We start from the raw sequence: 23540 nt of genomic DNA, 5'->3' as shown, positions 1-23540 counted from the left end.
GTATATGTTCCCACATCCTTCATTTATGTATCCCAAATTTGTGAACCAGGCAATTGACATCACAGTGTTCTATGAAAGTCAATCTGCAGAGCTTTCCTTAATGTGTGCAATATGTGTCTTATGGTACTACTTGAACAACATGGCAGCCATTCATTCATCAGACCAGTTATTCATTTGCCTCAGTGCAAAGACACAGGGTGCTCCTCTGTCTAAGCAGAGGTTAGACCCCTGGGTGACAGGTAGGCTAATGAACTGGCTAGAACTGCATATGAACTGTCTAGAACATCCCAGTCCTGCTGTGATGTACCTCGTGGGCATTACTGAGAGGTGTGCTGCCCCAGGGTGTCTGTGTTGAAGCTCCCATATAGTTCTCCAGATTGTGGAAGGTCAACATCAACCCTCACAGTTGTGTGAGTGCGGTGATCATCACCAAACACCTTCCCGATTTACTGAGGTGAATCAGTTCCTCGTGATATTTTCCAGGCAGATTTTATCCAGGCAGTTAGGAGAGGTGAAATTTACACTTTACAGATTTGGTTGACACATTTTATCCTAAGCAACTCAAGTGTTCAATAGTGGTAGCTTGGTAATGCTGCGGTTTGAACTCATGATCTTCTGATCAGTAGCCCAATGACTTAACCACTGAGGTACCACTACCCCACTAGAACTATAGTCATATATGCAACTGTGGTCTTATGAACACAGAATACGTAATTGTCATTTGGAACCTCTGCTGCCTTAGTAGGAGCTTGCAGAGTATGTTCAAGGAACCAAAGTATTGGTGCCTTGGGTATTTATAGTAAGTGCTACATCACTGTCACGGTTTGACTTTGTGGGAGGTTTTGATATGGTGTACACGCACATGACAGGATGTCCAGGATAAACATTTCCCCTGGCGGTTATCTGGTGTTCACAGAACAAATGCGAAATATGTAACTAGAATAAGATCTCAACCTACATTCCTTGCTTTTTTCTTTCATTCGTTCATTCATTTATTCATTCATCTTCAGTAACCGCTTTATTCTGGTAATCTGATGATAAGTGAAATACCCAGTTAACTATCCAATTCATCTCAAAGAATTACAGTTAGATTGCATATAATCTTTACTTCTTCCAAATACTTATTTTTCTGTTTAGTTTTATTTTTTCTACAATCCATTGGATTTAAGAATGGAAAAATGGTGCGGAGTGTTCAATTTGTTCTTGTGAAATGGCAAGTCTGTTTATCCCACAACTGGTTAATCATAAAAATATATATGTTTTGGAAGTCACACTAGAACTTTCACTGCAGAGTTTATTAATATTTATAGATGTTGATTGGAGTCAGCGTACTATTTAGCATAACCAGAAATTACCAGTGACGTTTATAAGATTTTAAATATTGATTACTGGCTTATCTTTCTATTTTTTTCTTCTAATATTGGTAATGTTGGTAATAAAGTTTCAGCCGTGTCTCCTTTGTTAACTCTGCATTCTGATTAAACCACAGTAACCATACAGTGTACCATGCCATAGTATTACTGGTTGCTATGATATAACAAACAAAATGAAAACAAACCAAAACAAAAAAAAAGGATTTATGCCTTGCTACAATAATCGATTACAATACATGTTTAAATGGGTGATTGATCTGCATGTGATTCATGGACATCTAATGAGCTACTGTAATTACTTAATATCTTCCAAGCCGCCTTTGAGGGTAAAATCACACAGAGTAATTAATGTATGTGGGTTTAACATTGATTTTTCTTGATGTACATGCACATTTACAGCGATTATGAGTGGTATTACAATTGACCCATGTTTTACAATTGCATTGCTTTGCCTGTACAGTTGTGAAAATGTACAGAATCCGCCGATGACATGGGTAAAATTGAACTTCATAAAAGACACAAACATTTGCATCATGTGCACATATGCATATGTGGAAAGTGTGTAATTTAAACCATTGTTTAGAAATTTAGCTCAAACCAAAACTTTTTTTTTTTAAATGTTACAATACTGCCAGCATTTCACTATTCTTAGAGCAGTTAAATTTAACAACAAATACACTGATTTATCTAACACTGTGAGATTATGAGTAGTAGAGACTGTGCAGAAAATTCTCTTGCACATGATCAGAAGGCCGGCATTTCTATGAATGAATTAACAGACTCCAGGGGCATGAAGTAGCTAAAAAAAATGTGGTCTATAGTTAGTTTGATTCAGGTTATTTTATGAATGAAAGACAAAAAAAAAATGTCTTTGATACACACTCATTTCTCTCTGACGTTTACAGGCAAATACTGTTAAAAACTGATGACACTGTGTTCTGATTCTGTGTTGTAGAGTTAAAATCAAATAGTCTAGTGTTTCAATTGATCACACCCTGAATATTGCTTCTGCACCAGATACAGTATAAGAATAAAGCATGCCGTCCATGTGATTGTAAGCATTCTCACGGTTTTTTCCACTAAATGTTTTAAATACAGTCATCAGGTTTAGAAGACCTTGACTAATGGGTTACCATTAATACAGCTGGTATTAACCATTAATGGTATTAACCATTAATACAACTGCCTGACCTGAGCATAGCTGTAAACAGTTCATTTAAAATTGTCAGACAAAAAAAGTGGATAAAGGTATAATGTAGTCATTTTGGATGGCCTGCTTGTTTCAATGGATTTAATTACACTACACTTTCTATGACTATACTTTAGTTGACATTTTGCACAGTTCAGTACAATAATTTCTGTGTTCCTCTCCTGGTTTCTCCTATGGCATGATTATATGGGGATTAAATGGGGGAAGGAGAGAGAGGTTAATCTCCTTTTCCTGAGGTACTGTATACAGTCTTCAGGCTCCTTTGTCTGATTATACTGACTGTCCCCATCCTTGGCAGTACACAATAAAGACTTGACATAGCAGCCAGCTTGCCTACTGTGTTCTGCAGACACTCATCATGAGTGTCAGGACATACCAAGGTTAGTGGTCACCGGGACAGCTCTTGTAGGCAAAGGGCTTGCCAAACCCTCTTGGCTGATAAATGAATGTCACATAAAATGGGGATGGGGCAGAGTACAGCTCCATCCTCAGCTTTCAAAATCATACCAGTTTTTAAACATCCTTTCCCTCATAAGTGCGGTATGCACTACATCTTCAGTTGAGGCTGAGGCATTTTTTTACAGCTTATGGCTATGAACAGACAGACCCTCCTCCATTTATCCGGTGACATTTCTTTGGTCATAATTTTTTATGTTTCATATTCTTTAAGTAATAGCAATAATATAAAATCACTGAGTTTCACAAAATCTTTATAATGGTATTCTTAGTTCCTATTCATAGGATATGTTTTTAACGGAGACGACAAAGCACTTTAAGTAAGACGCTCTGGATAAGGGCATCTGCTAAATGCTGTAAATGTACATAAATAACCCATTTAAATTTGACAGTGTACTCCATATATACAAAATTGAAGTAATTCATACAAATGATATGATATGAAATGGATCAATGGATGTTTACATTAGATAGACATCTTATGTGACATCTTAAATTTACACACACTCAGGAGCACAAGTAGGATACGAATAGGAGAGGAAGGTACAGCATTACTTCCTTATATCAAGATAACTTTTACAAAGAAGCAGTCAAATTTAATCACAGTTCTAAATCAGTACTCTAAAGATGTAATGATAACTCGATAAAGAACAGTTTAGGTCTAGTTTGGTCTACACTATTGCCTGTTTTGTGTCAAATTATTGAGTATTTTAGTACCAGGTGAGTGAATCTAGAAAAGGATTATACAAATATTGCTTGCATTATACCCAATTATCCATCCATCCATCTTCTATACCACTTATCCTTCTCAGGGTCATGGGGAAACCTGGAGCCTATCCCAGGGAGCATCGGGCACAAGGCGGGGTACACCCTGGACAGGGTGCCAATCCATCACAGGGCACACAATCACACACACACACACACCCATTCATACACTACGGACACACCAATCAGCCTACCATGCATGTCTTTGGACTGGGGGAGGAAACCAGAGTACGGGGAGAACATGCAAACTCCACACACACACAGGGCCACGGTGGGAATCGAACCCCCGACCCTGGAAGTGTGAGGCGAATGTGCTAACCTCTAAGCCACCGTGCGTCCTGTACCCAATTAATAACCAAATATTTTATTTGTGGCAAATAACCAGTGTTGGGTAAGTTACTCAAAAAAAAGTAATCCAGTACAGATGACTAATTACTACTTTAAAATTGTAATTTGATTACATTACTGATTACTGCATGTAAAATGTAATCAGATTACTAATTACTTTGCTTTCAAGTTACTTTCAAAACCTATCAAACCTACAAAAATACACTACAAAGCGAAACTCTGTAATTTTAGCGCGCATCAATGTTCAGCATGATCAGAAAAAGTTTGATTTATCATAAAACTTGCCTTGGGTGTTGTCGCTGTTTGTAGGACTACCAGACAGATAAAATATAAAACTTTTTTAACTAGGCTAGTTTAGTGTCGCTAGCTAAGGGGAGGCACAGCTAAGCTATTATTGTATGGGTTTAGGTGCTACAGTGCCATGCAAAGTACATCATCTTTCCTTATGCTCTGCTCATATCATGTTCACGTAAACTGGAACTCATATAGACATTTACATACTTTGTTTTCCTGCTCAGTTTGAGAGGATGTTACTGATTCAGTTTCAACCACTTTACAGGTTTAAAAAAAAAAAAAAAATCAGCATATATTCATGTTTCCTCACACTGACTGTATGAGCTAGCATTTGGCAGAATTGAGAGACTGTCAGCCAATAAGACACGAGTGTTTCTACGTATTTTCCTGTAAATTCTGTCTGATTGGTCTCGCCTCCGTTCACTGAAGATATAAAATTACAGGCGTTCTTCTTTTACTGACGTTCAGTTATGTAGTGACAAACTGCCCCAAATGGAGAATTATTCTGGGCTAAAGAAAAAATCTTCGGGGCTACAGCCGCCAATGCCAAGGCCGGGTTACGCCCCTGGCAGCCGTGCAAAACGTGATTTATTTTAAAAATGTATTTTACTTAAAATTGTTTTCTTAATAATACTTGTAATGCAAGTAACGGAATTTTATTGATATTAGTAACTGTAATCAAATTATGTACATTTAAAATGTATTGTGTTACATTACTGCGTTATCAGAAAAAGTAATTAAAATACAGTAACGCGTTACTAAAAAATAGTAGCTCTGTAAATAACTCAGCCACGACTAGTCAATGAATCAGACTGCTGATGTCATTATGAGTTTAAAAAAAACTATATACACACACACACACACACACACACATACACACACACACATATATATATATATATATATATATATATATATATATATATATATATATATATATATATATATATAACAAATTATTATACCATGCCCATCAAATGTATTGCTCTCTTAAGAGACAAGGAATTATCTGGTGTGAATTTGTCCTGGAGACTCACATCAGGTAAATACATTTGTTGTAAATGATGCCAGCCACACAGTTATTTCTATTACACAGTTTCTATTATATGGTTATTTCACCACAATCTCGCCTTTTCATTTGTGTGTTACAAGTTCCATAGTGCCATTGTCTCTGTGTGCTTTAAAGACAATGCACACTGAACACCTTTCAGATGCATATTTGAGCGGTGTCTCTTGCAGAACAGTCTATTACAACCTTTTGTTTAAAATCATATTCATACAATGTCACACATTGCACACTTACTTGGTTCTTAGTAGGAAATAGAGCCACTGATTAGATCATTTGATCACACACACACACACACACACACACACACACACACACACACCCTTATACCTAATAAGATACCTATTGGTAACCATTCATTTTACCCCAATCGCTTTGTACAATTGTGCCACCCTGTGCCTGGTCACTGCCTGCGCAGATGGTCACAAAAATACCAAGAATATATACCGCTGCAACCTAAAACCAACTCGGACATGAGCAGAATGTGCAAAAGGATTGAATCCTGAACCCTGAAGCTGTGAGGCATCACCACTACCCGCTGTATCACAATAATCACCAATTATGTAAAAATGACTAAGAATTATGTACAGAAAGGAATTATATAGGCTAGTCTACAGTGTGCGGAAATTACCATAGCAACAATAATATCCATCAATTTTCGTACCCCTTACCCCTTACTCCTGCACAGGGTCATGGGGAGCCTGGAGCCTATCCCAGGACATGAGGTGGGGGACACCCTGGACGGGCATCATAGGGCACAATCTCACACACACACACACAAACACACACAAACACCCAATCAAACAATTTGGAAATGACAATCAGCCTACAATGCATGTCTTTGTACTGGGGAGGAAACGGGAGTATCTGGAGAAAACCCCTGAATCACGGGGAGAACATTCAAACTCCACACACACAGAACGGACCCCCAACCCTGGAGGCAAACGTGCAAACCACTAAGCCACCGTGCCCCCAACAGTAATATAATAGTGACTTAAATAGCTAAATAAAACTGAAGTTAAGTGTCCTGAAAAAAGAAAAACAATGGACTTGTTTGGATTTCATTACATGTTAAGTAAAGGTAAAAGCCTCAAGTTTTGACCTGTTGCCTTCTGCCTAGAGGTAACTTTTTCTTGCATGTATGTATTGCATTAGGGAATTTAACTCATGTTCTTGCTATAAAGTGGCAGTAAAATGCTGACTGCGAAACAGAAGACAATGTCAAGGAGAAGACTCCCTTGGAAGACGGGAGAGAGAAAGACAGTTCGAGAAAGGGAGGGAGAGCGCGTTATTCTTGTCACAAAACCCTTTGTCTACATCTGCTGATTGCTAGCCTCTAGCCAGCAGCATTCTTTAACTGTTTTGTCACCTCCTCGCCTCTCACAGATCAGCTGTTGTGCTTTTGTTATAGCTATTGTGTGGAATAAGCCTGTGACCTCTCTGCTGTACTGTTAAATTGTGCACCAGGCAAGTTCACATTCGTATTTTATACTCCCTCTTTATGACCCAGAGTCACCTGAATTTAAAAGCAAAATACATTAGGTGTGGGTTAAACAGGTCACTGTCAAGGTCTCAGAGAATTGTAGTTAATTGTCCCTAACAGGGACTACAGACCACATTGTACCCTGTGTATTACTCATGCGGTCTGACCCACTGTTTTTATCCGTGTTATTTTTCACTCTCCTTTTCATTATTAGCTTGACTGCTCTAGTACAACTAAAGAACTCATTTGGCTGTTGCAGATATATGAAATCTGGGTGTTTACAGCATGGAAAACAGCCACCAATGCCTGTCCTTCTCTCTGATCACCTCTTTGGCAGTACAAAGATATCGGTTTTGCAGCTGCCACTGATAAGAGTGCACAGAGGCCACCTTATGAAAAGCAGTGTATTCTGTCACTGCTCCACTGAGAAATGCAAGATGAGAAGCTGGGGGAGGGGTCTGGGACAAAGTACTGCAGGGGGGTTGAGATGGGTGGCCCCAGCACTTCAACCATGTTTTCATTCACCTTCCAAGTATGCTTGGTCTCTCTAAACAAACCCCGCCTTCCAAAGTACCCAGGTTTACTGGGTAAATATTGATTGATGAGTGACTTAACTCCCAATAACTGTCACACAAACCAAGGACTGCATAATCAGGGGAGAGGAGAGAGGCGTAATGTAGATAATGATATTCGATAGTGTTTTATTCTGAGCCAGCGGTCCAGATGAGGACCTAATCAGTTAAATCAACACCCACTAAAGGTTAGAATGGATACATTAAGATCTCCCTGGCTAGTATTTGCATGTATTACCTTTATTCTTTCCTTTCTTCTTTCTCACTCATGTCCCCATGTTCCCTGAGTTTTTTCCATTTTTTTTTTCCTCAATGGTTTACTGACTGGGGTTAATTATTAAAGGAGATGAGCCTGTTTTCTCTTTCAGGGTTACTCTGACTGGATAGTTCCTACGAACTCAGTGTTTCTCACCACTTAGACAGAGTTTTCAAGTTGGAGTAAATTGTGATAAATTAATATAATCTTCAGTAGTTGTCTATCTGGAATGAAGCACACCATGCAATTTATTTCAGTGTTCTCAAACTGAACTAATAACATGAAAAATAAAACCACTGTAGCTTCTTGTCCATAGACAAGTCAGTCAACAGCTCTTTTTTTTCAAAATATTCCCAGTTACGTACAGTATATTTAATAATATGAGACGTATCTTTTAGTTTGCAAACAATATTGTGTTTCCAATGCCCCTTGCTAAACACAAAAATGTTTCTATAAATATTAGAAAGAGAGCCTTCAGGCTTGTTAATTTGTGTAATGTACATATTCTTGAAACTAGAACCGTAAAAATAATAGTGAAATTATTATAATTTTCCTTAATAATAAAATCAGGATTATTTATCCAAATTATTCAGTCAATTTAAGCTAGAAAAAGATTTAAATAGTTAGTTCATTTATTTATTTATTACAAAACATTGCATTATATAGTTGAGGCCAAATGTTTACAAACACCTAACCTAAAGATACAATACTGTACATCTAGATAGAATGTAAATGTGGCTGTATTTAGAGCCAGTGCATTTTTGCCCTTGATACCATGGGAATATCCAAGCAACTCTGGAGCAATAAGTCCGGAGCAACAACTAAGCATTTGTACAAATATAAAAATAAATAAAGTTTCAACTGACCCCCAAGAGCACAACAGGGGAACTGGTACAGGAGTTGGAGGCATCGGGTAAAAAGTTATGATAAGACATATGTACAGTACATTCACCATTAAGAGGTTCCTACATCACCATGGCTTGAACGGGTGTCACGCAAGGAAGAAACCCCTACTCTAAGACCAGCACAAAAAATACAGGCAGACAAGGTTGCAGGTGATCGCCAGCCGTTTGGACGAGTGTTCTCCAGTCAGATGAAACCAAAATTTGTTTGGCCATAATAATCAGTGCTATCTATGGAGGAAAAAAGTGTGAGGCTTTTAATCCAAAGAACACCATCCCAACATGATGATGCCAAGGGATTGTGCACATCAGAAAACAGATTGCAAGCAACACCTCAAGACATCAGTCAGATAGTTAAAACATGGTCACAACTGGCTCTTCAAGCAGGACAATGACCATAGCATACCTCCAAAGTGGTAAGAAAATGCCTTAATGTGAAGGTATTGGAGTGGCCATCACAAAGCCCTGACCTGACGGAAGGTTACTCCAAGTGTTTGATTTGAAGTTAAGCAATTAAAAGGCAATGCCACCAATACTAACAAAGTGTATGTAAACTTTTGACCCATTGAAAATCTGATAAATGGAATAAAAGCTGAATTAAATCTGTCTTTTAGCTATTATTTTGAAATGACCACTTGAAATAACATACACACTCTAAATTGACTTAACACAGAAAATGTACTGTAACATGAAATGTGTGGAGTTGTGAAATATTGAGTTTGAATGTCTTTAGCATAGGTGTATGTAAACTTTTGGCCTCAACTGTATGTTGAATCATAGTGTCTGCTTGTCAGAACGAATACTCAATGAATGCTGAATATAAACACAATTAGTCACATTTATAGAATCAACTAATTTAGTCGTGCTTCAAAAGTCTATGTCGGAATTTGTATAGGAACAATATGGGCGGCTGAGTAATTTCAAGAGTGAAGAGGTCAATGGCGAACATATACGCTTTGTCTCAGGGTCTAGGGTAGATGGATAAAAGTTATGTCTCTCTCATGGTTGGCCTTGAGTCTAGTAACAATGTCCTCATTAGATGGAAACAGTGTGCTATATCCCATGAACATTCCTAGCTTAAATGATAGCATGCATGATGCTATCCCTTAAGATAAAAAAGACATGGGGGTAAGTGGAGGAAGAAAGTGGGGATAATGAGGATGGACCAAGAAGCAACAAGAGGAAAGAAACCGTTTGAAATCGGCTCTTCTTGTCTGGCAGATGGAGATATCGATCTAAAACAAACTAACGTAAGAACTGAAGTGAAGGAAGGACAGAGAAATTGAGAGAGAGAGATACAACACTGGTGTATACATAAGTGTAAGCATTGTGTCTCAGTCAAATTTATGCCAAAACACACCTCTAACTTTCCAAAGCTTGCAAGCCCTGTTTATGATATCTCAGGTCCCTTTATGGCAAGCTCAGTTCATGGCAGCCAGCATTTAAAATTGAGAGCCAACTCAAGTAAGTAGATACACTTCAGGGCAAGAGGAATATGGCTGCAAAAAGGCTGATCTATGCTGGCCCATTGAGCTGAGCCCAATATTACTCTTACTGGAAGGCTGCGGTCACACTAGGCTTTAAGCATGTGTATTTTTGTGTCGGAAGCCGTTGCGAATATGGGCGTGAACAGAATATGACATCATCCATCAAAACTTTCGCTACTTCTCACACAAGTTGTTTTTATAATCTTTCAAAGCTGTGTTGTAAAGTACAGCATAGCTCGATACTGCTAAAATTAGCGCTTCCATTTTTTTTTTAGCTAAAAAGGTCACGCAGTGATGTCGCGATCATCTATCGGCCACACGTCTTCACGTGATACGTGATACCTGCGTGGTCAGAGTTCACCAAATTTGAACTTTCATCACAGAGCGTACTACGAAAACTCTACACATGAGCTTGCGTTTCGGATGCGTTTGAATGGAAGTCAGTGGAGCACTAAAGCCTTAAACAAAATACCTTAACACCTAAAGAAAATGATGCTGCATATATGATGCAGTAAAGATGCAGTACAGTTCTCTAAATCAGCTTGGCCAATGATTAACCAGAACATAGCAAGATAACATGTTATACTATATGGGATAGTACAGTATAAGAGGTACTATGAGAGGGGATCACAAAACCCCAGTAAAAAAAAAAACTTTCTCAAAAAGATCTGGAAAATTTGAACAACTTCTCAAACAAAAGACTAATTTTCATTTAAAGAATGAAATATGCCAATAACTGAGCTATATGACCAGAGATAGATGTGGTGCATGGCCTGCAATGTAAATAGGCACAATGCATTTTCTTACTAAGCTGACACTTCTTAGCTACCCCAAGAATGAAGTCTGTACCTGATATATTTCCTAGATATACACCGATCAGCCATAACATTATTAGGCCACCTGCCTAATATTGTGTAGGTCCCCCTTGTGCCAACAAAACAGCTCTGACCTGTCGAAGGCATGGACTCCACAAGACCTCTGAAGGTGTTGTGGTATCTGGCACCATTCCTCCATGGTCCAGTTGTGATGCTCACTTGTCCGTTGCAGGCGCTTTTGGCGATGGACAGGGGTCAGCATGGGTACGCTGACTGGTCTGCGGGTACGCAGCCCCATGTGTAGCAAGCTGTGATACATTATGTGTTCTGAAACCTTTCCATCATAGCCAGGATGAACATTTTCAGCAATTTGTGCTATAGTAGCTCTTCTGTGGCATCGGACCAGATGAGATAGCCTTCGCTCCCCACGTGCATCAATGAGATTTAAGTGCCCATGACCCTGTCTCCAGTTCACCAGTTGTCCTTCCTTGCACCACTTTTGGAAGGTACTAACCACTGCATAGCTGGAACACCCCAGGAGACCTGCCGTGTTGGAGGTGCCCTGACCCAGTCATCTAGCCATCATTTGGCCCTTGTCAAAGTCGCGCAGATACTTATGTTTGCCCATTTTTCTCGCTTGCAATACATCAACTTCAAGAAGTGACCTGCTGCAAAATATATTCCACCCCTTGAGAGGTGCCATTGTAACCAGATATCAATGTTATTCACGTCACCTGTCAGTGGTTTTAATGTTATGGCTGATCAGTGTGTATATACATTAAACTTGTTTATACTAACAATAACATGAATACCCACAAATAAACATGTATAAATATGTCTGTTTTAATGTTAGTTACAACATTATTCCTGCACACCGAATGAAGAAAATAAAATAGCTTCGTTTTCTAATTGTGCTGCATTAAATGTGGTAGCATTTTTGTGTTCATACACATTAAAAGTACCCCATGTGACAGACACAGCAGTAGCTTTCTATGCTTATCCCTTTTAGCCAGTTCCAGAACAAGGATAAATGGTGCACTTATATCCAAAGCGCTTTACACTGTGTATCATTCACCCATTCATACACACCAATGGTAGCAGAGCTGCCATGCAAGGCACTAACTTGCCATCAGGAGCAACTCGGGGTTCAGTGTCTTGCCCAAGGACAGTTCAGTATGTGGAGTCACATGGGCCAGGAATCGAACCACCAACCTTACGATTAGTGGCCAACCTGCTCTACCACCTGAGCCATGGCCACCCTGTAGCTGAATACCCTATCAATGAATTATTCATACAGAAATAACTTTTAAACTTTTATAATAATGGACCGGTAATAATTAGGGGAAAGTAATAGCTCAGTGGTTAGGACGTTGGACCTCTGATCAGAAGGTCATGAATTCAAATACCAGCAATGCCAAGCTGCCACTGCTGGGCCCTTGAGCAAGGCTGTTAACCCTCAATTTCTCAGTTGTATAAATTTTTTTTTTGATAATTGTAAGTTGCTCTGGATAAGAGTGTCTGCCAAATGCCATAAATGTAAATGTAATTAAGGCCACTGCAATAGGTCACACCAGGAAGAGGACAAGAGGATCTACTGGCATGATGAAAGAAACAAAAGAGGATCATGAAGAGCAGGGAGAGCTGTTGCTGATGTGGAATAATTTATATTTTTTGTGGTAATAACATAGGACTGATCAAAATCTCATACATATATGTGCTTTGAAATAGTGTACAGGTTTTCTGAAAAAGGAATATTCATCTATTGTAATGTGAGACTTGTGTGCATCTGCTATCGGGATACAGCTAAAAAGTCTTTTTTTTTAAATATAGGCTCAAAGAACACAGAGAGAAAGAAAGAGACTGAGGGAAACAGACCCCTCTGTGCACACTTCAGACTAGTTTGGGGGCAGGAAGGAGAGGGGGATTTGGGGAAAACCAAGTGTATACTCAACAGGCTTTGACAGAAGAGCCTTGAGGTAATTTCTAGGTGAAAAACTAGACCTTCCCAAGACCTGTCTGGAAAATGTCTCCTTATTCCATTGGGGCCTTAGGACCCCACCGCGCTTAGAGCTCTTGAATAGAGCTTGTGATGTGATACAGCAAGTGTGAAATCTGTTCCTGAGAATCAGAGACCTCAGCAGTCTGGCCTGAAAACACCAGTTTGACTAACAAAGCTGAACTATGCAGCAAAATTAAAAAGTTTTATGACAATCTTTTCTCAATCAAAAACATACACACAGTGTACTGTATATACATACACATAATCTATATTCACACGCACATGCGTTCGGAAAGTATTCAGACCCTTTCAGTTTTGGCATACTTTATTGTTATAGGTTTCATTTTAAATTGATAACATTTACTTTTTTGCCCATTAATCTACACACAATTTGCCATGAGGACAAAATGAAAACAAGTTTATAGAAATTTTTGCAAAATTATTGCAAATTACAAACTCTCATTTAGATAATTATTCAGACCCTTAATTCAGGACTTGTCGATTGTAGAAGCATGTGTGGTAGCAATTACAGCTTCAAGTATTCTTGGGTAAGTCTCTACAAGCATTGCACAACTGGAATTGGGAATTTCTCCCATTTTTCCTCGTAGATCCTCTCCAGCTCAATCATATTGGATGTGCAGTGACTTCAGGTCTCTATATAATGTTCTGTGGGGTTCAATCTGTACTTTGCCTGGGCCACTTAAGGACATTAGGGACTTGTGCCAAAGCCACTCTAGTGCTGTATTGGCTATGTGCTTCAGTTCGTTGTTGTGCTGAAAGGTGAACCTTCACCCCAGTCTGAGTTCATTCGCACTCTGGAGCAAGTTTACGTCAAGGATCTCTCTTTATGTGGCTGCATTCATCATTCCCTCACTTTTGACCAGTGAGAAGTAGAATGGCCATTGGATTCTTGGTCACCTTCCTGACCAAGGCCCTTCTAGCTCAGTTTCTGGACCCTAGGGAGAGTACTGGTGGTTCCAACCTTCTTCTATTTCACAATGATGCAGCCTACTGTGCTCCTGAGAACATTCAAAGCTTTAGAAAGGGTTTATACCCTTGCCCAGATTTGGACATTTACAAAGTTATGTCCAAATTTATTTTTTTCTTTTGCTTGTTCTTAAATATTGATCAACATTGTTAAATATCCCCAATAAATATTTGTCAATATATTTCAGTTTTCGATATAGGAAAATCATAAACTGAAAAATGCTGCTTGCATAAGTATTAAACCCACCCAGATTCTGGAAGCTCCAAATGAAAGATATTGTCTTAACGAAGACACAATTGACTTATAATTGTCCTTCACCACTGAAATATTAAAACAGCTCCCATTTTCTGAACAAAAAACACCTCAGTTGAACTGACATTGAAGAGACGGTCAGTCTGAAATTAAGGAGTGAAAATGAGGACTAGGAGCATTCTAAGGAGGTTAAAGATACGGTAATAGAATTTAGGAATAAGGTTTACAATTATATCAAAGAGGTTGGACAGCCTGTAAATCCAAGAAATCCAAGAGCCTAAATCACACCACTCCATGTGGCAAAATGTGTTATGTTCTGAGAGCAGGCATAATTCTAAAAGAAGGTTTGGCACACTAACAAGACAGCTTATCATCCAAATAACACCATACCCACAGTAAAGCATGGTGCTGGCAGCATTATGCTCTGGGGCTGCTTCTCTTCAGCAGGGACTGGGGCTCTAGTCAAGATCATCTAGTCAAGGAATCATGGATAGATCCAAATGCCAATCTATTTTGGCATGAAACCAAAGAAAACATTTCCAAAAATAAAAGAAAAATGTCACCTTCCAGCATGATAACGAACGAAGCACAAATCCAAGTCAAGAAAGAATGGCTTCAGAAGAATAAGTTCATCAGAAATGTTCCAGTCAGAGACCAAATCCAAATCCTTTTGAAAACCTGTGGAATGATTTGAAGAGGGCTGTACACAGGAGATCCCCTTACAATCTGATAGATCTGGAGTATTTTTGCATATTTCTTTTGTTTGTAAAAAAAAAATATGGTAAAAATATGATTTTATTTTGTAGCTCAGTATTTAGGTGTGGCTACTGGAGCAAGCCACTGATGAACAAAAAAGGAGCAAATAGTACATCAATTAGTATCATGCTAATGAACTATGTCATGTTCTGCATATAATGGCAGATATCTTGACATTATATGCAGAACATGGCAACCCTGTTTGCAAATCTTAAAAAGGAGACCAAGTTCATTAAAAACAAGTTCATATATATATATATATATATATATATATATATATATATATATATATATATATATATATATATATAAATCAAATCAGAAATCAGAAATGCTCGCCACTGGTAACTTGTTTCCAAGAAAAAGAAGACACATGCGTCCATCTTTTTCTATGCCTCAACACTCTGGTGGGAATTTTTATGAAACCTGGCAACACTTCCCAGGAGATAATAAGGGATTGCCTGTAAAGCTCTATGTTAAAGTAAAAATTTCATTCTTGTACGACTTTTCTCCTGTTCTGTCCTGTAGTATCCACATCTATTATTAGGGTTGCTGCCAAAACAGCTCTGACCCATCGAGGCATGGACTCTACAAGACCTCTGAAGGTGTGCTATGGTATCTGACACCAAGACATTAGCAGTAGATCCTTTAAAGCTGTTAGTTGGCGATGTGGTGTCAGGAACGGTTTGAGGAACATGACAAAGAGTTCAAGGTACTGACTTGACCTCCAAATTCCCCAGATCTCAATAGATCAAGCATCTGTGGGATGTGCTAGACAAACAAGTCTGATCCATGGAAGCCCCAGCTCACAACTTTCAGGACTTCGAGGATCTACTGCAAACCTCTTGGTGCCAAATACCACAGCACACCTTCAGAGGTCTTGTGGAGTCCATGCCTCAAAGGGTCAGAGCTGTTTTGGCAGTGCAAGGGGGACCTGCACAATATTACGCAGGTGGTTTTAATGTTATGGCTGATCTGTGTATATATGTATATATTGGGTCTTTAAAATTTTGCATTACCATTAGTACCATCAATGCATTCTTATGTAGGTTTGGGCCATATTTTGGTGAACTTAAAATGAAAACTTTTGTTAATAAGCAAGTGTGTGCAATCCAGAAAGACAAGCTGTTTATCTGTCTGAGTAGAAGTTATATCTGTAGTTACATCTCAGGTCTGAAAACCAATGTGAGCAATTTCTGTATTAACTTCTCACTACATGTGCCTAATTAAATTCTGTAGGAACCACTAAAAGTGGCACTAAATATAAAATTTTGTGAAATAAAAGATTAAATTACTGAACATGTCCCGAAAACCTGAATTGAAGCATTAGATAAGGTAATTCAGACTCTACCTCACCAAACAGGCTACACAACTACTAGTCCAGACTCTTGTCATATCAAAACTGTACTACTGCAATGCACTACTCTTGGGCCTCCCAGCCAGCTCTATCATACCCCTTCAGATGATTCAGTATGCAGCAGCACACCTCGTCTTCAACCAGCCCAAGAGAACCCATGTCACACCCCTCTTCATCTCCCTCCATTGGCTTCCTGTAGCCGCCCATATCAAATGCAAGGCCTCAATGCTCACGTACAAGACCTTGTCAGGAACAGCACCCTCCTACCTCAACTCTCTCCTGAAGGCTTACGTTCCCTCACGCAATCTACAATCGATTAGCGACTGATGCTTAGTGGCTCAAGGTCCCTTTCCAGAACCTTCACACTAACTGTTCCTCAGTGGTGGAATGAACTTCCAACCTCAATCCGGACCGCAGAATCTCTCACTATCTTCAAAAAACAGCTACAGACCCATCTCTTCCGTGAACACCTAACCAACCCTTAAAATGCCAACCCCCACATTATCCTAAAAAACAAACAAAAAAAACCCCTACTCTGTGCACTTTGCTTTTCTAGAACTCAATTTTAAGATCTTGTATGGTAGCACTACTTGTACTGTTCTCTGCTTGATATATCACTTTGCTTGTATTTCCTCATTTGTAAGTCGCTTTGGATAAAAGCATCTGCTAAATTAATAAATGTAAATGTAAATATAATTAACAAAGCATGTTTCTGGTCATTCCTTCTTGAGGACTGCACCAATAGTCATTAAAAGTTTGTGGAAGAAGAAAGGAAGAGCAGAAAGAGGATGAGAAATTATTTGAAGAGGGTGAAAGAGACAAGGAACAAGTCCAGTGACTAAAAAAATCTTCTGATAAACGACACAGCAGACACTGACAGACTAAATAAAGCTCAGACAGGATTTAGGAAAGTGGAACTTTGCAAGTGATGACTTGCTGTGAGACTGTTGGTAAATTAGGAGAGAAAAAAAAACGTTCTTTTGAACTACACTGGAAGTGTGTGTGACATCTCAGCTGCAACGATATAAACACAACGCTCACTTGTCAGGCAAGTCCATCTTTCTTTGTTTGATTTGCATTAAAGATAAAAAAAAATTTCCCTGGGTGAAAAAAGAAAAGCCAATCAGTGGTCTATGATACAGACCTGCTTGCACACCTGCTCAGCCTGCTCTCACTATGCAAATCAGTTTCTCCCTCACTTCAGCTCCTCTTGCAATAGCAGTGTTATTCACAGGACCATGCATTTTCTTCTCCAGCCATGCAAATCTCACATTCATGTATGTAAATAGGGAATGCCTCCCCTACATATGTCACTGTTTGCAAAGCCTTAGCAAGCATATGACTTATATAGCTGCAATTTAAATAAAATTTGACTTTGACCTGCTAACTGAAATAGGATGTATGTGGGGGACGAGGGTCAGTTTTTGTTATCAGTCAGATAAATGATGTAAGCCTAGAGTTAATTATTTGGTTGTGAATGGCACGCCAAACTTAGCTCTGGTACTGTAAGTAATTTCTAATAAAATCTATGTAAATATATTTAACTATGGGATGTGATGAATATGGAGGACTGAAAATATGAATAAAAAAAAAGTATATTCATCAGTAAATACATAACTAATTTCTTTGATACTTTGTTAAATAAACAAACAAATAAGCAGTCTGCTTAATTTAATAGTTTATATTATATATTCATTTACTGCTTTATTTAAGTGTTTATTAAAGGGTTTCATGCTTTAAAATACAATTAACAGGTGGGTTTCCTTTAGGATGTTGTTCTGACTGGACAGCAGGCCTGCATGCTGGAAGCAATCTTATTGGACAGTACAACACAAAGAGGATTATTATTATTATTATTATTATTATTATTATTATTATTATTATCATTATTTTATTCTATTGAGGAAAGACATGGTAGGGTGGCAAAATGAGTAGTGTTGCTACTTCACAGCTCTAAGGCCCCCTGTACGATCCTGAGATCAGGTCCTTGTTTGTGTGGAGTTTCGCCTGTTTTCAGTGTTCATGTGTTTCCTTCAGGTCCTATAATTTCTTCCACTGTCTAAAAACATGCTTATAGGTGGACTGGCTATTATAAACCCACACTCATCCATTCACTAGGTGTGAATGAAGTATTCTATCCAAAGTGTATTGTGCCAATTATACCCAGCATGGCCTGAATGACCGAATGAATCAACAGATTTGAAGAAAGAGAAGGTTAGCCTTACATTATTTATGAAAATAATCTTGCTAACAACAACCTTAATCACACAATAATGAATGATGCTGTACTGTAAGGTGGCTAAACTACATAATCTAACTCTTGTAGCCTCAGTGTGTTTCAGCTGAAAGTGGTCTAAGGACACTTTCTACTGCAGTTTCTATATGTTCTGATATATTACTGATGGTAAGTAATCATAATTACATTTATAGATGTCTTGGTTTGCACCAGGTTAGGTATTTTCCTTGTTAATTTCTGATAAAATGACGCTTCAGCTTTGTTACTGAAAATGCTGGAATTAAATCTTAATTTACTTGGATGCCACCTAGTACGATACTCTGGATTTAAGTCACATATCTGCTATATTGCAGCCAGATACTCATGTAAAAACGACCCAGGAAAAAAGACTTACTCCACTTTCAACTGAAACATGAAGGTCTACAAAAGTCGCAAGAGTAAGATTAATAAAATTAGTCCAAGTCTGTCAGTACATTTGAATAAGACTTCTGTGTGTTGTACTGTACGCTGGCTCCCAGCATGTTGGCTTGTTTTCCAATCAGAACACCTCATCCTAAAGGCTCCCCATCCTATATTTGCATGTTATAGTATGAAATCCTTATATAATAAATCCTATATAAATCTCTAAATATATTTATCAATAAATCCGTCAGTATATCTAACAATATGCCCTGTGATGGGTTGGAACCCTGTCCAGGGTGTCCCCTGCCTTGTGCCCGAAGTCCCCTGGGATGGGCTCCAGGCTCCCCCCGACCCTGTGTAGGATAAGCGGTACAGAAAATGGATGGATAGATATCTAACAAAAAATCAATCAATATTTCATTAAATAACCCATAATAATAACAATAATAATAATTCATAAATAAATGTCTAAAAAATTATATTTATGTGACTCTTAAAAATAATTATAGAAGTTATGTGTTTATTAATTACTTTAATGACCGATTTATTATCAGATTTATTTATTTAATGCAGGATATATTTATTAATTTATTGGTGCATATAATTTAAATAATAATAAATAATACCAATAAATCACATTCAAAGACAACCCCTAGACAGAGCTGTGTACTAGCACACTAATGCTCATGAAGCCAACATACAGTATATCAAAAATCTCTTTTAATCACATTTAATCAAATATGAATCACAATTGACTGAAAGACGTAGGGCTTCTCCACATCCTAAATCTATGAATGTAAAAATATATACAGTAAATATATATATATATATATTATAACTAAATTAATAGGGAAAAAAAAATAAGGACCTGGCTGGTTCAATTAATTTTCCTCAGGAGGGAGGAAAATGGCAGGAGAGGGAATCTTTTACATACATAAGCATCTAAAAGATGGCCCACAAAATACTAATGTGGTGCAGACTGAGGAATTGTGTGTCTTGTTTTCATGGTCACGGGAGGAAATAAAAATAAGATGTCTGCTGTACTCTACGCATAAGTCAACCTTTTCTTATTCTCATCCAGTTGCTATTTTTGTGGTCATAAATGAAGGTGAATGCACTGACAAGAGTGGAGCATGCACAACAGGGATGTCATATCCGAAATCGGCCACTTTGGTCCAAAACTGGCCTACTCTAAGCACAAGTGCAAGGCCAAAATGTTTTAAGTGCTGCCTGTACCATTTCTTACAACTAGGTTTTGTGGGTATTCACTATTATGGTCATACCATTACAGTGTAGGTTATTTCACCCAACTGCAAAGAAAATATATAACTGACAGATATTTTATAGACTACATCTCAAAGTGGTTCTCAAAGTGGGGTCTGGGGTCCGTGAAGCATAGCTGAGAGGTCTGTGATTTTTCTTTTTATTATAGTGGTGGAAATTATAATCTATTATTATCAGGATTATATATATATATATATATATATATATATATATATATATATATATATATATATATATATATATATATATTCTTAGGGTTATTAGTCTGTTTGACTGGTTACCAGAATTGAATGTGTTAAATCCTAAAATCAATCTGTCAGTGGAAAGAAGGGCTAGAAAGCGCTAATCAAAATATTATGTTACAAAATATTACTATACACATTTAAATAATGTTCATGGTACACAGTAAATCTGTACTGAGGGGGTACATGTGATTTCTTTTAGCATTAAATGGGTCCCTGGTTGCAAAACGTTTGCGAATCTCTGATCTGCATAACAAATGAAGAACTCTGTTGTGGCCACTAAGTATGAATAGGAAAGCTTGATGCATCATTAATCACAGATTATCCCATATTTAATTAATTCAATAAAATGTCTAACCAAACTATATAAATGTATATAATTAAGTAAATATATGAATTGATACTATCCAACACTACGTTTTTTTTTTTTCTGTTTTTTTTTTCCTTTGTGGTGCAAACAATACAGTAGCTAAATGTACTGGCTTACAACATACAGTAAAAGTCATAGTTGTTTGTTATTGTTTGTTACTGATAAAATAATTCCATCAGTTGTTCGGTTAGTAGTTAGATGAATTAGCCTATATATCTTGAAATGTGGTGGTATTAATAACAGCTAAACATGAAAATAATTTATTTGCTAGCCTTAAAACATCATTCTAACATTTCAATCATATGCCCAAAGTGCAGAGATTTTCAAATCCTCTCTTCAACTAATATTTCAGTGTTTTAATTTTGACAATATTGAGAGAAATATCGTCAGACATCTTGCCACAAATAAATGACATTCAATAAGGACACATGCACTGTAATGCACAGGGCTTACCTCAAAGTCATTGGCCTTGTTATAGTGCATGTTGAGAGCACGATAGAGCTCACAGTCTCGACTGACCGTTAGTTCATCTGCACCAGTCACACCATCATTTATGGCCTGCCGAGCAAACTTCTCCATCTGGATGTAGTAGAACTCACGGAAGTTGCTAAACCACTTGATCAGCTGAGAGGTGATGCAGCGGTTGAACTTTGCAGAGAAAACAGAGACATTCGATTTGACAATTTATTGCAAGACTATTTGGTCATAATACAGATGTACATATTCATGGAAAGTTTTTACTAATACTAATACTTGCACATATTTCAATAATTCATCGAATTAAATAAGTAATGCAGTTCAACCAGTGTCATCAAGATATTCGATTCTACAAACATGCTTTCTGAGTGACCCTGAGGATGACGGGTAAGCAAACATGTCCTCGTTTGTGGCAGAGTGCTCAGGGGTTTTAGAGGCAGAATTTCATGACTGGTACAGATGTTTGCACAAATGGAAACAACTTAAGTGGATGAAATTATAATTGTTTAAAATGAATGAAACTGGAAACAGGAAATTAAATTAAAACCTTGCACGTTATTTGTGATACATTTCATTTTTTATGCAAAAGAATGACAGTTTGGAGTTTTTGGTAATGAAATAGCATAATGAAATAGAAATGCCTTTATTTCAAGTCCAGTGACATTAATGTGCAATGACTAGCCATGTGTGAATATTGCAGAATTTCCCTGAACAACCTGTATGATACGCATAAGTGTACTTTAGGAGCACAGATACACCGAAACACAGACAGGTTCTGTAGGCTAAAGTGCACTTATGGGTATAATACAGGTCAGCATTGCTGTGTAAAAGCTGATGATATCACCAAGTTAAATATATGAGATATAAAATGTTTGGTAATCGTTACGCCCTCAGTTACCTTTCACTACATACCCCTCCCAGAGTATTAACTAACAAGTAGAACTCAATGCCACTGACATCGACAGGATACCTCTGCCACCAACAAGTCTAGTCCAACTTGCTAATAACTTATATGCCTCAAATACCCCCAAAATATACTCTAAACAAAAGAAAGCTATTGAAGAAAAACTATTTCAGACAATTAACCTCACTGTGATCTTTCCAAAATGAAATGATACAAACATTCAACCACCCTTTCTTGAAATATCTCAGAGGGCTCGGATGGACGGGCAGGCAGACAGACAGACAGACAGACAGATAGATAGAAGCATGGATACACGAACATACCGAAAACATAATGCCTTGACATTGTGCTTGGATGTTGTTTCCTTTAAACGATGGTTGAGACGTAAAATGATAAAGAAGAGAGAAAAAGAGTAAGGATCATGGTCTGAGGGAATAGCTGTAGGAGAGAAAAGAAAACTACCTTGTGTGTGGGCTGAAGTAATTTGCCTTCATACTCTCACATGTAAGATAACGCACTAAATGAGAGGTCATAATGTAGTAATCAGGTAAGAAGAAAAGACACTAGCCACAGACAAGATGTTTCAAAAATAATTATCCACAAAATAATTGTCAAGTTCAAACATGTCCTTAATATGTTCAACAAGAAAAAAAAAAAAAATATATATATATATATATATATGCAAACAGATGTATATGATGTCTGACTATAATAATAATAATAATAATAATAATAATAATAATAATAACATAGTGCATCTGTTTTACAATATAAAAAGAACACCACAAAATTACTGTTTTTTTTTTTTTTTTTTTCAAAATTTGGTTCTTTTCACTGTCAGATGATATGCTCAAAAGCTTGCAGAGGAGCAAAAGTGAGGTTTCTAGAGTGACCAGGGGATGACATGAAGGGGAACACAGAAAACAATGAAATTAGAGGTTCAAAACCCAAAATTCTGGAATGTTACAACTCAGCACATTCAGCACTCAGCACATGTCATCTCCCTGTCGAACAAATAGTCATTGGACAAAAATGGGAAATGTAAGTACGGATAAACTTTTTCACTATCTAACTAACCAACCAAAAAGACAGACAGACAGACAAACAAACAAACACACTCCCATTGCCAGGGTGCTTAAACTGTACAAAAACAGATATTTCAGAAATGATAGAAATGAAAATGCTTTTAGAAGAAATTTTACTGTAGATTTTAGAAATATAGAAATAGACTTGTAAGAAATGTCAG

General features: G+C 37.6%; 1 protein-coding gene across 2 annotated transcripts in view; it reads right to left on the bottom strand.

Annotated features, from left to right (window-relative positions):
- Window positions 1-23540, bottom strand: part of prox1a (prospero homeobox 1a) — a 38998-nt gene that overhangs the window by 4484 nt on the left and 10974 nt on the right. For both annotated transcript variants that reach the window (XM_053632174.1, XM_053632175.1), the window contains exon 4: window positions 21367-21561. In XM_053632174.1, coding sequence (XP_053488149.1) covers window positions 21367-21561 — 195 coding nt within the window. The remainder of the gene's footprint in view (window positions 1-21366; window positions 21562-23540) is intronic.

This window comes from Ictalurus furcatus, chromosome 9, assembly GCF_023375685.1.
Source record: "Ictalurus furcatus strain D&B chromosome 9, Billie_1.0, whole genome shotgun sequence".
Taxonomy (NCBI): Eukaryota; Metazoa; Chordata; class Actinopteri; order Siluriformes; family Ictaluridae; genus Ictalurus; species Ictalurus furcatus.
The sequence above is the reverse complement of the archived record's forward strand: the minus strand, read 5'-3'. Positions and strand labels throughout refer to the sequence as shown.